The following is a 17,909-nucleotide window of genomic DNA, read 5'->3' as shown; positions in this document are numbered from 1 at the left end:
CACCTACATGTCTGCATGACATCATGTAGTTCCAGTCTCTCATACTTCTCAGAAAACCAACTTCTTGAAGGACAATCAATAGCTTCTGTGTTGCTTACTTCTGCACCACTGTGACCAAACACCTTTTAGAAACTTACAGGAAGAAAGGCTTATTTTGCCCTTGGTTTTGGTCCATTGTGGCTCAGAGGTAGCATGGAGCAATTCGGAGAAAGAGAGGAGCAGAGATAACAGGAAAAAGGCTAGTGTAAGATATGCCTGTGAGGATGTCCTGTCAATGACCCACTTCCTCTAAAGACTGAATTATCCAATGGACTCTAGGTCAGAGACATTATCTGTCTCACAGACACAGAAATGTGCTTTACTAACACAGGAGGTATCTCTAATGCTGCGACACACCTGAGCATATTGTTGGAGGAATATGGAAGACTTTGGGCTTTGGAGTAGAAAACTGATAAATGCTTTAAGCACTGCTTTAGCAGGAGCATTGCTGACCGTGCAGAGGTTGATAGGAAATGTGGGGGCCCAGCTTGAAAAAATTCAGAAGGCCAGACTAGTGTTGGCTGGCCACATTGTTGTGATATACTGGCAAAGAACATGGCTGCTCTCTGCTCTTGTCCTAAAATGAAGAGTTTTGGATTAACGGCACAGGCAGAGATTTCAGGATAGCCTTGTATTGACTCCTTGTGTGGTTACTAGTGATCACTATTACACAGACCTTCTATGAAAAGGAGCAAGCGAAGCAAAGACAAGTAAAAAATGAAGTTTGAGGAGAAAAGAGCATAAGGCAATGTAATGCTGGGGCCACGTCTGTTGCCCAACAAGGGTTAAAGTGTTACAGGCTTGATGCTCAGTGGATCAGGAATACAGGGAGTGGTGTGATCTACGGATGAGACACCCTCCACCTTAATTCTGCAACCTGTGAAGGAGTGAACCTGAACGATTTCCTCAGCCTAGAAACTATCAAGACAAAGCTTTAAGAGGGTTACATTTCAGGGGCTGGAGAGATGGCTCAGCGGTTAAGAGCACTGACTGCTCTTCAGAACGTCCTGAGTTCAAATCCCAGCAACAACAATCCCAGCAACAACATGGTGGCTCACAACCATCCGGAATGAAATCTGACGCCCTCTTCTGGTGTGTCTGAAGACAGCTACAGTGTATAATAAATAAATAAATCTTTAAAAAAAAGAAAAAAGAGGGTTACATTTCAGGGGGCAGAACTTGGGCACAACGTTCTGGCTTTAGGGTCAAGGAGTTGTGGAATCTTCCTCCTCTTCCTCCTCCATTAAGGAGAGCCTTCGAGGCTGGGCATGTGGCAGACTCTGCATGCAGCCCTAGGGAAGTCATTGTCTAAAGCCTGGATTGATCTGGAGACCCCAAGGAGTGGAAGGTGTAGTGACATCTAGCAAGGAGAGCTGTGCACTGGGTGTGGAGCCAGCCCAGGACAGGGAAGTGTGTTGCAGTCAGCAAAGCTGAAGGGGGTTGGAGCTCTGAAGAGCACCTTGACATCAGACATGGAGATTCAGAATATGGAGTCTGGCCTGCTGGGTTTCAGTGTTGCTCTGGTCAGGTATGTCTTCACTCTGCTCCCTTCTCTCCCCCCTGAAACAGTAATGCACATTTTGTGCCACTGTAAGTTGGTAGTATGTGATCTAGTTTTTGAAACTGGTTTTACAGGGGATTACAGTTCAGACTGAAAGACTATGGGGACATTTGAAATTGGACTAAATGTACTTTACACTGTGACATGACTATGTGGTCCATGTGTCTATGTGGACCAGGGAGTAAAATGTGTGGCAGTTTAAATAAAAAAGGCCCCGATAGGTTCACATTCTGTCTCTGTGTTTCTGTCTCTGTCTCTCTCTCTCCTTCCCTCCCTCCCTCCCTCCCTCCCTCTCTCTATTGACTGTGGAACTCAAAGTAAAGCTCTCAGGCTACCTCTAGCACCATGGCTGTCTGCTTCCTGGTGTGATAATTAGGAACCAACACTGAAACTCTAAGTACACCCCCAAATAAATGTTTTCTTTTCTAATAACTGTCTTGGTCATGGTGCCTCTTCAGAGCAATAGAACAGTGACTAACAGAGACGGTGGTATCAGAAGTGGAACGATTTGGGGCGTGTTTGTTTTGTGCTCTGGCTAGCATTGAACTAGCTACATAATCCAAGTTGTCCTTCAATTCACAATATTACTCCTGCCTCAGCTTCCTGAATGCTAAGGTTACAGGTGTGAACAACTTGACCAAGCTCCAAAAAGGTTGACAATCAAGAGTAACCATCACAAGTACCATGACTGTGGCAGCTGCCAGTCCTCCTACGTGCGGTAGAGAGGTGACAAGCACAGCAGCAGTCTGGGAGCCCTTCCTTCCTTCCTTCTGCACTTTCATGAACCCAGTGCCTCCCCTTTGTTGGTTTGGCTGCCTTAAAGGTCACCAAATCTGAATTCACTGTGCCAAGAAACGCCTACCCCTGTTCCTCCCTCCATTGGACGGTAGCTGTAATATTAAGGCCCATGCAAATCTTTCTCTGAAGTAGGTGGACATGCAGCTAAAATAAGACTGCAGAACAATAGTGTTTGGCTTCCTCATATATCTAAATAATTAATTCTTGCTATAAATGAAAAAATTAAGGTGAGAATTAAATGAAAACTATTTCTAAAAAGGTAACAATGATGATAAACCCACTGATATTTTTTTCTCCCAAATCGTATCTATCAAGTTTAAACATAAGCTGAAAGCTCAGCCCCTTGGTAGAATGCCTGAGTATGGCCCTGTGTGTTTCCCAGAATTGTAAAAGCAAACAAAAAATCAAATAGGTGGGAATACACATTCAGCTCACAGTAACTTTTAAAACAACATGACTTAATTAATGGTTCAAAGAACCAATATAAATCAATGCATGTTTAAATGTAGAAAATAAAAATAAGTCAACTAATAATGATAACAATATCAGATACTTAGGTTCAAGAAAATAAAACAGGCAACTTTAATTTGTGCAAGACTTTTCAAGTAGATGGCCAATTGACAAAAACTTACACAAAGCAACTATGAACACATCAATGACGAAAAGTCACCAGGACACCATCATGCCACGATTTTCCTATCTGTTCTACTTTGGCTGTTTTCCCATACCTAGGAGAGCAGAATATAATCTACAGTTTGTGGGTGACCTGAATATGCATGTCAAGTTTTAATAGGTTTACTTGTTGTCTATGGCTATTTCTGCTCTAGAGTAATATATATATACTCTATAGTTTGTAAAGTCAAGAACATTTTCTGTAGCACCACCCCTAAGAGTTTATTAAGTCCTGGCCTAGACACTAGGCTCTAAAGATCTTCATTAATAAAAGTCAATTTTTCTTAAAGTTGGAATAACATTCTCTACCAAATTAAGGGAATGCTTGGTTTGTGGTCTGAAAATTCCCAGAAGGAGAGACATAGAAACTACATCAGCCACAATCTTACCATGAGAAAACTGAATGGAGCATAGTAATTATTAACTAGGTAAGTCTAGGAAGCATTAACCACATTACAATAGCTTATGCGTGCATATACAAATTTTACACATATGACAGGAATGACCAAAACTATTAATTTTCTAAGCCAGGCTTAACAGAAATCACTTGAAGCATAACCAGAGTTAACTCGAAATATCTGACTTGCTCAAGAGCAGAGGATGCCTAGAGTGTAGCTAATGGCTCCATTACCACAGCCTCTCAGCTCCATCTTCTACATTCACGTTTTCAAGTCACTGGACATAAAGAAGGACTGGGATCTCACCCCTTCCTAATCCCCTCTTTCTTCTCATGGATGGGGCAGTGGGGGGGGGGGGGGGGGGGCACACACAGCTTTGTTCCACAATGCACACCTACCATGACAAGTTCCAACTAACAGAACCTATTGGTCACAAACTGAAATTTCCAATTCTGTGAAATAAACTAAGTTTCTACTCTTAGTATCTCAAGTATTTGTTACAGTTAGAGCCAACAAATCTGGTCTCATTCCAAGATTTAGTTCAGAGTAGGCAGCCTACCTTAATAGAAGCAATATGAAGTAAAGTCTCTCCTCTGTGATTTCTTTTCCCACCTGGAATACCGGAAGACAGCTTCTCTGTGGAGGGGCTTGACATCTTTTGTCTGTGAGTTGAGTTGTTCAGCAGAGGTGGGGGTGTACCCGGTGAAAGGCTAACAGGGTCATCTGATGTGCTACTCTTTCTCCTGAGTGTGACATCAATCTCAAGTCGGCCTGAAGGCAGTGAAGAACAGTCAACCAACACTATGTTTTCTGCAAGCAACGTTGGCTCACCAATGTCTCTGCTGGTGCTCGGAACATTGCTCCCACAATTCTTAGAAGTAGACGTGGGGGGCCTGTGGCAGTCTTTACGATTTCCATTATTCCCTACTGAACGAAGATCTTTGACACAGACCTTCTTCTCCGGAGTCTCTTCACTCTTGCTCGCAGTGTCTGGAGACACTATATGCTCAGCCAATGGTAAAGAGACTTCAGTCAAGCTTCCCGAGCATTCGGATTCCACAACAGAGCCACTTGCTAATAAGTCTATTTCGCTATTTACCCATGGTCTCTCCGTAACTGGTGTTTGGCTACAGGAGGCAGCCTTCTCTTCCTTCAGCTCCTCTTTGGAATCAAATCTACTATCCTTTGTTTCCGGTCTTAAATTCCCCTCCCGGTTCATCTTAGCTATGGATTTTTTCTGATGCTTTTTGGCAGATGTTCTAGAAGCTGTTTTAGCCCTCTTAGAAACAGCTACAGGGGGAGTTGCAGAAACAAATTCATAGGCTTCCTGGGCTTTGTCATCCTTTGTCCTTTGAGGCTGCGTTTGTACTGACACTTTATTCACAACACATCTAACCCTCTTACTTCGAGGACTAAACCACATTTTTATTGAATTCTTCTTCCTTTCTGCATCATGAAATAAACTTGCCCTAGATGTGTCGTCTTTTGAATCTGATAGAAAAAAGGAAAAGAAACATGCTATGAGGATTAATTTCTCCACTTCGAGCTACCAATGAATTTGGCCTTCTGTTTACTTAGGACTGTTACATTGTATTTTCTCCTGCTAGACCACCAATTCCTAAATGCCTAGAATTGCTTCCTTTGTCTTTTCTTGCACCTCCCATCTTACAAACACAGCCACCAGGGGAAAAGCATGTGAGGTAAGGAAGAGGACATGGAAAATAAGTAAGTAGTTTGCAACCCCACAGGAATGTCACACATGACCCTGCATAACAATAACAGCACTTGGACTTTACTCTGAAGAAGCCACTTCTTCCTGATGACATGTGGTCACAGTGAGTGCAATGAAGACAGTAAACAGATAAGGCGGGCTACAAGCAGAAATATGTATTCCCCAAAGCCATTGAAGTGGAGGTGTTGAGAGATCCACGGTCTACAGTGTTACTGAGACAGGGTCTTGAAAATCCTAAGAATAAGATGTCCATTCACAAAGAGACTAGACGTCTAAATTCAACAAGGGCTTGCCTCTGCAGTGATAAGTAGATTTAAAATCAAGCCACTTGTGATACAATCTCCAGTCTAGAAAAAGGTCAAAATGAAATGTTACCAGGGATTGCTTCTTAAGAAGGCCTCAGGATTACAAAGATTTAAAGGTTAATCCTCAAGTCATCTGTGAAAAGTTGTATTTGGTTTTAATTTATTATTTTAAATGCAGATGATGACATTTTCAATGGAAAACAAGTCAAATCTTGATTTTTCCGTGTTTATAATAAAAACTAGAACTTTAGAGTAAAGAAAATTAAGCAATGTTAACAGTCAATAAACTAAAAACCTCAAATCTATAAAAAATAGCAAATTTCAACATCAGCAGCATGTTCCCTAAGTTATAAAAGAACAAATAAAGAATGTATAACCATGTAATTTATATGCACACAATCATTTTATTGACTATTGTGCACTAACACCTTTGCCTGGAGATTTTAATCACACTACTTGATATAACTAAACAAGGATAACCACAAACAATAACTGAAAATTATGGATTTTATGCAGCATATCTAAGATAAAACTGAAAAGCAAAACAACTCAGTTGCTAGAACATACATCATATTATTAACAGCTACAACTGTTTTATGGATGAATGCTTCTAAGCTTGATAAATTATCATATTCATTTCATGAAGAAAAACATTGGTCCAGCCTCTGCAGAGCAAATTTCTTAATGATGACATTTAAAAAAAAAATCTTACTCTCTGAATTTAAATATTTTAGAATATACTATGAAATTCAAGGAGCAGAGATACGTGCGTTACTAAGGAGCTGCGTAGTCAAGGGTTTTTTTTTTTTCTCAAAATTTAATAATAAGCATAGAAAAGGAAAGCAATTAGAAAATGTGATTTCCCTATCATTAATCTACATCAAAGGATTATAATGATGTACATTGTGCCTTCCAAATTATTCTCTATTGTAAGTTACACAACAGAAGTTGAAAAATCTGACTAAAGCTCCTTATTTAAAAAAATAAATAAATCAAATGGAGGTACTCTGTATACCATCTGTGTGACATTAACACCTGAAGAATAATTATTCTGTAAGTTAAAATAAGTTAAAATGCATTTAGATCAATTTAAAATAAGAGCAACTCCATGGCTATCCAAGCGTTTATCTTCATATACTATACGAAGTCACAACATATATGAAACACTAAATAATCACTTCAGAAGAATCAACCCCTCTCCCAGAACTAGAAAAGAGAAATGCAAATTGTGATCTATGAAAGCATAATCAAGGTTCTTTATTTTAATATCACCAGCACCGACACGATCCAGCACCTGCAAGGGCTGTTTAATATCATAGGTTCAGGGGAAAAATAGAAACTTTAAATTTACCTCTATTAGTGGAAAAAAGATTGTTATAAAGAATAAGGTAAAATTACCCATAAGTGGCCATCAGAAAAACATGACAACCTCTTCTCTTTAAAGTACACTGAACCAAGGAAAATATGTGGACATGTTTAGAAGCTCTCTTTGCGCGGTTTCCTATAGTTGGCTTCATCTCCAATATACCAGGCACCATGTCCATGAGCTGACAAGCTCTTCCTAATTACCCACCTTAATTATGGTAATTATATAGTTTATAGTAAATGCAAGTAACAAGGTTCATTTGGAAGATAAATTATGTACTACGGGGCTTTTGTTTAAAGATAGAGGAAGCGTGAGCTGCTGACCCTCCACAGTTCATCGTTCTCCACAGTTCTCACTTAACAGTTCTGTCATGCGGAGTTAGTCAGGCTTCAGGAATCACTCAGTCTCAGGTCCTTTCTTAATTAAGGTGGGATCATGTTCTTCCTACAAGGAAAAGCAACCCTCACTTGTTCCCAATCTCTGGTTCCTTCTACTAATAAAACATTTCACCTTCTATCATTAAATTTGGTTTTAGAAGTTGGCGCTAAACTAACATAGGCACTCATTACATGTACTAAATAAACTCTAAAGAAACAAAGGGAGCTACTTCTGGGGGAAAAACTTAAAACTGAAAAGCCAACACCCTTCACAGTTGGCTTGTTGTGAGAAGACTTTTAGAAAAAACTGATAGTGATGTAACTTAAAATAGAAAAAAAAAGCAAAAAACCAGAAAACTTGTACCACAAAAACAGAGGTATCTGAGGAGATATATTCAAGAAATTTCTTTAATGTTTCTGTGATCTCCTATTGAGGTAACAAAGGCCCATTGTGGGTTTTATTTTCTTCTTTGAGATTATGCATGAGTACATGTGCGTGCATGCGTGCACATTCTCGAAGCACACGCTCACAAGCTTGTGTGTGAAAGCGCTCACACTCGTGCATGTATGACAGATCAGCCAGTTAGAGGCAGCCGGCAGCTTTTGCAAAGCCGCAGTCACGGGTGTGTGCAGCACGCTCAGCTGGCCACACAGGTGCTGGGATCTGAACTCCAATCCCACATTTCACATTTTTTATACAACTTAACAAACTTAATAAATACCTCCCAACACCCCCCACAAAAATGTTCAAAATATGAAAAGAGAAATAACATATTCTAACAAGGTTCAAATCTTGTTTGAAACTTAAGTTTTTCTACTGTCTACAAAATACAAAACCATACTATGACTCAAATGCCCTCTACTCACTATGGTAAATTTCTACTCTTATTCCTCTTTGTATCCCTCCAAGGTACACAACAGCCTAGTGAGCTGGAACGGATGAAAATTAGCTTACAAAGTTACTCCACCATCCTCCCATTTTATCACTATTAAAAATGTCAAATTATTTATTTATGCATTAAACTGTGAACTTCCTTCTACTCCTTAAATATGTATGCTAAAACTATAACTAATGCCTGGTACCCCAAAAGTAATCTTAATTAAAGTCTAAATTAGACAGACTCATCATCCACAATGAAGCTGCGCCGGCGTGGGCATCCTAACATAACATGAGGACATGAGGAGGACAAGAATACAGGCCACAGAGCTCCCAGAGGACACTCCTCAAGCTCATAGGTCATGCCTCCAGAACTGAGACTGATTCTTTGACTTGAGCTGCCCAGTGTGTCCTGCTCTGTTTACAGCATCTGCAGTGACTGACTCAGGACACTATCCCACAGTAACTGCTCAGGACACTATACCACAGTAACTGCAGAAGAGTCAAGTTGAAAACTGATGGCACTCTCAAAAGTAGACTCCACATTTCAGTGTCTAGTCAATAATCTTAATCCAACATACCTATAAGAATCAAAGGAAAACAACTTTCAATGATGGACTGTTCATACTGTACAAACAATTAAAGGACTCATTGGTTCCTCTCCACTCCCAACTCTGACATTGCCAACGCCACATGAACCTTGACTAGGAATCACTATGTCAATTTAGTACATATGTGGGGTGGACAAAGGCTGATTAGATCATACACACAATCTTTTCTTTTCTTATTTTTTTCTCATTCTTTTTTTCTTTTATTAATTTTTTTAAGCATTTTTTATTTAATATGTTCTTTATTTACATTTCAAGTGATTTTTCCCTTTCACATTACTAGTATAACACATTCTATCATTAAAAATGGAGACTAGCACAAAGATCAGATAACTCAATGTAAACACGGGTTAGCTATGACTTACATTCTTAAAAATACAACCAGTGTCCATAATACTCAAAAGCAGTTGCCGTTTTAAATTTTGTTCAATCAGCTTTCCTAGTAGCTGACAGTTACAATATTGCAGCAGACTCCAAAGAACAAGACTTAAAAACACAAAGCCAACAATTTTATATTGCCATTATCACTCTTCCATGGCATCCTGCCAGACAGGGATTCCTATAAACGCATGTTAAAATAATACGATTTGGTCAATGGAAAGACAACTCCAACATCCAATTATGAAAATTCAAAACACTTTACTTTCTTTTCACAGCCAATTAGTTCTCAGCAGAAAGCACAATGCGAAGATGTATAGTTAATACGCAGAGTCTAAGAACAATTTGAAAAACATTAACCCCCATTTAGATAGAAAAGAAAACGAGTGTTAGATTTTTGCTCTTTCAAAATGTATACCTAATTAATTCAGTCTAGAAAGTGACCCTTGCAAGAGCATTGTATGCTATCTTCCAACAGTGTATCAAGGTGAATTAAGCACTATTATAAATAAAATCACTATAGTATCTATAGTCTACAGAAATTAGCCCAACTATTGAAAGCAGCAAGTATAAAGTCCTGAGCCTCTCTGGACTGACATCAAGAAATGAACTCTATTTCTATTATATTAACTATACATATGACTTCAGGCAAGAGCAGTTAATTCCTCTGGCCCTTGGTACCTATCTATAAATTATCTTAATTATCTCATTTCTCAAAATGACTTAAAAAAAAAAAAACTTCTAATCTTGAAATGTGAACTATATCATTCAGAATTCTTTTTCCATTTTTTCTTCATGTGGTCATTATCATTATTATTTAATTTGCTTACTCTAACAAAACAATGAAGGAATATCACTCACCTGAAACCTTATGGTCCTGTAGCAAATTCTGGAGCTTACTATAGAGCTGGATCATGCTGTCCAACTGTCTGTTTATCGTGAGGTCTAGGATCCAGGCTGGGGTGTGACACACTGGGCATCCTGACCCAACACAGTCGCTTATACAATCACTTAAAAAAATTAAAAGAAAATTCAGCAGAATCTGAACTCCAAACACTAAAGAGTAGAAAACATAGGTTATTTTACATAGAATGGTAAACAGTGTGCTCTAATAATATGATATGGACATATATGTAAAATCTCATCAATTTACTACATAGAGACATTATTTGGCAAGTCAATCTGCCTAATTTTTCACAACAAGCAAATCTATGGTTCCTAAAAGCAAAAGGAAATTGAAATGTGGACAATAGAGCCTCAATATAAAGGAACACAGACCAGAAACCTCTAAATCCATAGGCCAAATTAAATCCTTCTCCCTATTCTGTATGGTGTGAGCCTCAAATGAGTGCTTTAGAGCCTGTGACAGGAACATACAATATTGCAAGTATCCTTGACGGACTCACTGTTACTCTTAGTCCTAAAAAAGTAGTGCTATTTGTGGAGGTGGAACTTTAGGAGGTGGGGCCCAACTAGAGAAATCACTACAAGTAGGTAAGCCTTTGAAGGTTACGCCTAGTGCCAAATCCCGTCTGTTTCCTGCCCGCCATGACAGAACATCTGCATCCACATGTTCCTACCACCATGGTGTTCTCTATCTGTCTCAAAGCCTTTGAAAGATGAACACTTCCTGCTCTTGGCTTATTACACTGACCCCAAGAAGCAAAATTAGTGCTTAAGCATCAAAGTCACCAAAGCCAACCGCTATAACTGAAGCCTATAAAACTCTGAGCTCAAATTGTTTATGTGGGGTATTCTGTCACAGCCACCAAAAGGGTGACTAACAAATACCCATCAACTCTTTAATCAGATATTGTCACCAACATGGAAAACTAATAGGCTACAAGACACTAGGTGAGAACAGATCCTCCCACACAGTTTTCAAGAGGAATACTATGTCAGCATGTATCAGAACTTGATCTTCTGGCCTTCTGATCTACAACAATAAATGTCTACTCTTTTAGGCCACCATGGTTAGAAATTTAAGAATTAGACTTCAATAAATTTTGAAAGATTATTAGTTCAGGCATTCAAACCAGATTTAAGAGGACACACCTGAATTATGCCCAAGGCAGTAAGCATTCCTTTTCAAAAAACCCAGCAGGGCTGAGCTGCTCACTCAGCTCTACAACCTGGACATTACCCTGAGCGTGACTTATTTGTAAACAGAAGCAGGAATAAAGGTCAAGCCAAGATAGCACACAGACATCACTCATGCATCACAGCGTCCGTCAGGCTCTAACAACTCACCTACAGAAGATGTGCTCACACCCTCCTAAGCACACGGGCTCCTTCAGAATATTAGCACTGATTGAAGAAAGGAAGAGAGAAGGCGTAAGTCATTGTTAGACAGTTCATGCTCAGGATTTTACAAACCCAAGACCCAACACTACTTTTCTCTCTTTACCAAACCACAAAATATTAAGGATACTTTTATTCCAAAGGTTGATTCTGCTGGTTATATACCCCATGGACATTCTTGCTATATTCAAATAGAAATTCTTGGCACACATTTTAGCACCTTTTAAGACTTATTTGTTGGGAGGTTAGAGAAAAGGAACAAGTAAGTGCGCAAGCACCTCCAAACTTCTTTCAACAGCTTAGGTATACGTTCCCTGAATGACTTGAAATGAAACTCATAAATCTGAAAATGTGGCCTGCCATCCAAATGAGAGTGAATTTCTCAGAGAGAAGAGGAGTGCCTTACTGTATAGCATGTTGGGATAAGGGGTACAAACCAGAACTTTCCTAAAAACCTAGGACATCAGGACATCTTGACCATAACAATCCATGGATTCCCATTTAAAAACAAAACCCAAGCAAAGCCCATTGTTTCTTGCTATTAAGAAGGCATCGGCCTTTTACACTAGTTTTGACCAAATACGACCATTCTTCCAATACACAGCTAACTGATGCTCTTGTTCTTAAGCAGCTGCAGACACATATCAAGCTGGCAGTCTGCAGACTAAAGGCGTCAATAAGCAGAAGCAAAAGCTCCCTGGTGCTGTCGCTCAGAATGCCTGCTCCCTCTGGAATTGTGCCATGCAAAAGCATGGGCTCTTATTAATACACATGCATTAAGCCCGGATGCTCAGAGAGGGTACTGCATCAAGAGCATAGCACACAAGTAAAGCCTTCAAAGGATGAGCACTTCCTCACTTGGCTTATTATATCCACCCCAGGACCTGTAGGTGTTTACACCATTATTATCCAATTACCTCTGCACAAGAACCACATATCAGGAAAACACAGTTCTCCACATTTCTGGAAAGATCAAAAGTTTCACAGTGCACATTTTAATAGATATGAACATTAAAGTAAAATTGAGCTTTCAGGAAGAGGCTAAGGAGAGTACACAGCCCCGTTATTCTGAAGCTATTAAAAATGCTGCTCACTGACATTATAAAACCCATTACTTTCAAAAACTCACAAAACCTTTTTTTTGACCGTACTACATGGGATAGATAAATTGACAAAATATAAGTTTGGTGACTCCGGCAATATGATGATTGTAAACAATACTTGTGAGGCTCCTATAATTTTTATTACATGAACTAATAGGTCAAACCTAACCTCCTCTTTCATAACTAAATCCTACTTGGTCCCTTACAACATGAACCTCTTATACCTGTCTGTGTATCTCCTGTTGCAACATCCTGGCCAAAGCCAACTGCTCTCCATCTAGTGAAAATACTGACCATCCTTGTAGTTCCTAGGACTCCCTATTCAGCCCAGACTACAAGGCTTAGTGACTCAGAACCACCTTGACTGCTGAGCTCCTAAGACACTCATGAATGTAAGTTCATAATGCTATGCAGTCCCCAGGGCTCCCTGCCCTGTTTGTCCTGGCTCTGGATTCCACAGTAAAGACAGAAGAAAGGTTGATGTGGTGGTGCTCATCTAATTTCCCTACACTCAGAAAACAGAAGCAGAAGGATCCTAAGTTTAAGGATAGCTTGCACTACATAAAGTTCCAGGCCATCCAAAGAAAGAAATGTCTTTAAAAAGCAGTATTTCTTCACCGATGTATCTCTACAATGATGAAATAAAATGCGAAGATGTAGCTACATGGTTATTCAAGACTACCTGTGTTCCTAAGCACCTCAAATGGTGTGCACCTGTGATCCTCTAGCCCAGTGGCTAGACCTCCGACCTCTGACTCAGACGCCCTCCCTCAGCTACTCTTCACCCTGAGAGGCGCTGCTGTCAAGCTTCCAAATCTTCCCTGTTTAAAGTCTGTGACCCTCATCATCTAAATCTCCTTCCTGACACTCACATGTAAGCATGCACAGGTAGCCTCTTCTTCAACCTAAAAAACATTGTATTAGACCTGCCACCCATTCTAGCATCTCTCCCAACTCAACTAAGTGCTCTCTAGAAAGTCCCATCCTTGAAAACCTCCCAAGTGCTTTGGTTCCTCCTCCCTCTGACCTCTCTGTGAGTTCACACTGACCTCATCCTCTTCCTAAGGCCTCTCCTTCCTTAACTTTCTTACAGACCCTCACCTGGCTATTTCAGTACCGCCTGGCTGTTTCACCCCTGACCCTCCATCATCAGCACATCTCCACGATGCAGTCAGCCCACAGCCTACTGGCTTTCTCTGGTACCACTGAATTCAATGTCTAAAATTTGTTTCTAAACCTATTTCCTTCCTAAGATCTTATATAAGTTCTCCTAAGATAATTCTGAATCTTTTTTATAGTTCCTCCCCTTTACCCTAGCAATGATACCCTATCATGTAATTAGCAGTGGCATAACATCTATGGGAAAGTGATAAGTAGACCTTTTCTAATTAGGGGACTAGACTGGATTTCTTGAGGTTGTGGGGAATGTAGTGAGTTCTGCATGGGTTCTGAGGAAAGGAGCAGTGAGGACAGTGACATGGCCAAGTGGAGAGAGAGCATATCCAACTTCAAGGGCAGATACAAGGTAGACAGTGTTGGAGGGGTGGAGTTCATCTGTATCAGAGACAGACTTCAGGGAACGGCCAGCTTCTAGTTAGGATACCAAGAATGAAAGAACTTTATCTTACAACTAAGAGATACTAACCAGAATCTTAAATGAACCCAATTTTAACCAAATTATTTCAGCTGCAGCAATTTCTGTTGGGTTACTTGTAAATACTGAAACATCAAAACACCAAACATCCTCTAGGTAAGCTTTTAAAAGCATCCAGAGATGAAGAAACAACACACCAAAGGTCAAGACATCCAAAGCACAGACAAGCTAGATGATCTCCAGGCCTCGAGCCTTACTAAGAAGGGACTACAGAGAGTTGGAGGGAGGGGACGGCCACCGGTAGTCTTGCAAGGCTCCAGGGGATGGCCCACCACCCATTCACATAGGACAACACTAATCACTAATCATGTGCTCAAAGGAGAAACAAATTCAATGTTAGGAGCAGGGTGGAGTGGGAGAATATAGGAGGAACTGCAGGGGATAACTATGATCGTGTATCATTGTATACATGTATGAAATCCTCAAAATTAAAGAAAAATGTTTACAAAGTAAACTAGTTTTGCTGCCATAAAAGCCCCTGGATGAAGCTATTCGAAATTTTCAAAACATGAAAAAGAAATACAATTAAAATGTCATATATATTATTTTAAAAGAAATCAGCACATAGAACTTTTCAAAGGTTATAAGAGATGAGACAAAATAGTAGAATGTGGACTTAATAAGGGAAAATTACTTTGTACTTTGAATGTATTGGTAACCTTCTACAGTGCAAGGTTAATAGAAAATAAGAAAATTTAGCTTTAAGAGTAAGAAGGAAATAGCATCTAAACAAAAACAAAACAAAACAAAACCTAGAAATGGGGATATGCTATTTTGAAACCTAGAAGTACAAAGCCAACTGAACCAAGCTACAGACCTCAGGAGTGACGAGTGATGAAGAGTGTATTCACCACAGGCATTTGCCTTTGTCAACTATGTTCATACATTAGCGTTTAAAATCATGGTAACAATACTCATTTCACAATGGGTTGTTACTACAGAAGACCACAAGCAGCTTGAATCTTTACCAGGAAGGTCACAGCTAAGCTACACCATAGCTACTTCATGTACAGCATCCTCTCATATGAAGGCATACATAGAGAATCTCTTAAAATATGCATAAGAAACTGATGACCATGAGTTACCAGACAAGACTCAGACTTACCTGACATTCGCCCCTTCAGAGGTGTTACTTTAAAGTAAACATTTTTAGGACTGCAGTGCCCTTCAGATTCTGGTAATGGTAAAGTCATGTAGTGTGACCTTTCTTGCTGCTTCTCAGCAGAGCTCTGCTATGGTTGGGCCAGTGTCTGTAACAAATCCTACGCTACTAGCCTCTGTCCAGCTCCAGTCCCACAGCTTTGCCTGGCATGTTCTCCATGCCTAGACCACACTTTCTTCTCCACAGTAAATACGAAGGCCTGACACGCATGACACACTACCCAAACACTAGACAGGGAACATAATAACAATGACACTAGTAAACAAATGACCCAGGACTTGATGCAATTACCAGACACATGAAGGGCACTAAGCTGGCTCATTCTTTCCTAAGGGACTTAGAATCAAGTGGGGTAGTATATTAAAGCCTAGGTAAAATATTAAGGCCTCAATGGAATGTTAAGGCCTACATAAAGTGGTAATGTAATGCCTGGGTAACTGTTTCTTGGCTAGCCTGCCACACTGTTCTGTTACTAATAAAAGAAAACTTTCTCATATGTTGTCTCTGAAATTATTAGAAAACTTTCTCATGTCCAAGCTGATTACATAGTCTGTTATGTTCTGAACTGCTTGGTATAGTTACCCAGAATAAGCTCTCAGACCCAAACCAACAACCCAGAAGCACTTACTGAATGTATAACTGCGTGTATAAGCTGCCCCTGGGATGGACCCCAACATAAGAGAGACGCCGGCACCAATATAAGAAACTATTTGGAATATGACTTCCATTTTGAGTAGTAGTCGATTAAAGTTTGGTAAGGCCTTCCTGGGAACTGACCTCCTACTTGGCAGAAAGAGACATGAACATGGGTAACTGACATCCTGGTTAGCAAGTTAAGATATTGTGTTAGACAAGTCCCACCCGAGTAGATAAATTAAGACAAGAATATCAGACAAGGCAAGTCCAACCAATGATAGCAGGATAAGTGTACAACAAAAATATTTTCGTAAAGAAATCCCCATCCCTAAATCCTGACTAGTGGATAACTTGGCACAGATGTTTGTAGATCTCAGGTTTAAGAATGTTATAGAATCTTAATTCAGTTCCGGAATCTGGACTGTGGCCCTGGTCATTCAATCTTGGGGCATATGCTCAGCAAACTATCACTGTTTGACTGAGATCGGTGTTCACGTAGTTTGTGAGGCAATTCCTAAAACCCAACATAAGCAAATGACATAAGACTTAAGGAAGATATAAGATGTTCAAATGTTCCAGTGATAATTGGTGCTCTGGAATTTAATACTGAAAACAAATACTTTTTACTTTACCTGCCAGATTCTCATTTCCTTCCACATTAGACGTAAAAATTGTTTTGAGTTCCCTGATCTCTTTTATCTACCTAGCATGGACCTCAATAACCCTCAGTGGATAAAAGCAAATGAAAGACCAGGCAAAATTTCGTTTTTATTAGCATTTATACGCTACCCTTACTCTATTTTCTATGATATTTAAATATACTAGGAAAAAAATGCAGAAAAGACACTTCCTTGATAAGATATTTAAAAACTCCATACCTTTAAAAAAAATTCAGCTTAAATTCTTTTAACTACACTTCTCTGTATAGTGGATTTGCAAAGATCAGTGCACTGTAACTTAGAAACAAACTAAACAGTGAAAACAAGCATTTCTAAAACAATCCTACTATCTTAGTCAGTTTCCATTGCCACAACAAAAACACCATGACCAAAACACAAGCCGAGGAGGAAAGGGTTTATTGTGCTTACACTTCCACACTGCTGTTCATTACCAAAGAAATTAGGACATGAAAGCAGGGCAGGATCCTGGAGGCAGGAGCTGATGCAGAGGGCATGGAGGGATGCTACTTACTAGCCTGTTCTTCTGCTTCTTATAGAGCCCAGGGCCACCAGGCCAGGGTTGGCATTACCTACAATGAGCTTGGCCCTCCCCATCAACCACTAATCAAGAAAATAAATGTCTTACAGCCAGACTTTTTTAAAGATTTGTGTGTGTGTGTGTGTGTGTGTGTGTGTGTGTGTGTGTTGTATTTTCATGTATGCCTGCACAACAGAAGAGGGCCTATTATAGATGGTGAGTCACTATGTGGTTGCTGGGAATTGAACTCTGGACCTCAGGAAGGGCAGTAAGTGCTCTTAACCTTTGAGCCATCTCTCCAGCCCCACAGTCAGGTCATATAGGGGCATTTTCTCAATTGAGGTTCTCTCTTTCAGATAATTCTAGTTTGTCAAATTGACACAAAACTAGCCAGCACACCTACTGATAACATTTTCTTTACAAAGGAAAACTGAATTCAATTGAGATTATACTAATGAAGGGGAAGTATTTAACTGAATGGCTCTCTAAACTCCCAAGAGGTACCAACTGCTGGTTAATATTAGATGGAACAAGGACTCCAGTGCTCTTACATTGTAAGGTATCCTCAAGGTATTTTTAAGTTACAGATCAGTGTGTTTAACATGAAATTGTACAAACTTCCCAAGCTAATTAAGCAACGTGTTACATTTCCCTTTAAGAGAATGAGAGAATGAGAAGAGAATTCGTTTGGTTTGGGTTTTATGTTTGCTTGTGTGTGTGTGTGTGAGAGAGGGGGGAGGGAGAG

The 17,909-nt window shown here is 39.8% G+C and overlaps 1 protein-coding gene across 1 annotated transcript in view; it reads right to left on the bottom strand.

Moving 5' to 3' along the window:
• Positions 1–17,909, bottom strand: part of Bard1 (BRCA1 associated RING domain 1) — a 65,318-nt gene that overhangs the window by 39,796 nt on the left and 7,613 nt on the right. The window contains exons 2-4 of the mRNA XM_052192912.1: positions 11,362–11,418; positions 9,973–10,121; positions 4,028–4,959 (exon numbers count right to left, since the gene is read on the bottom strand). Coding sequence (XP_052048872.1) covers positions 4,028–4,959; positions 9,973–10,121; positions 11,362–11,418 — 1,138 coding nt within the window. The remainder of the gene's footprint in view (positions 1–4,027; positions 4,960–9,972; positions 10,122–11,361; positions 11,419–17,909) is intronic.

The sequence above is a fragment of the Apodemus sylvaticus genome, chromosome 9 (genome assembly GCF_947179515.1).
Source record: "Apodemus sylvaticus chromosome 9, mApoSyl1.1, whole genome shotgun sequence".
Classification (NCBI taxonomy): Eukaryota; Metazoa; Chordata; class Mammalia; order Rodentia; family Muridae; genus Apodemus; species Apodemus sylvaticus.
This window is presented reverse-complemented; position numbering and strand designations above follow the sequence as displayed.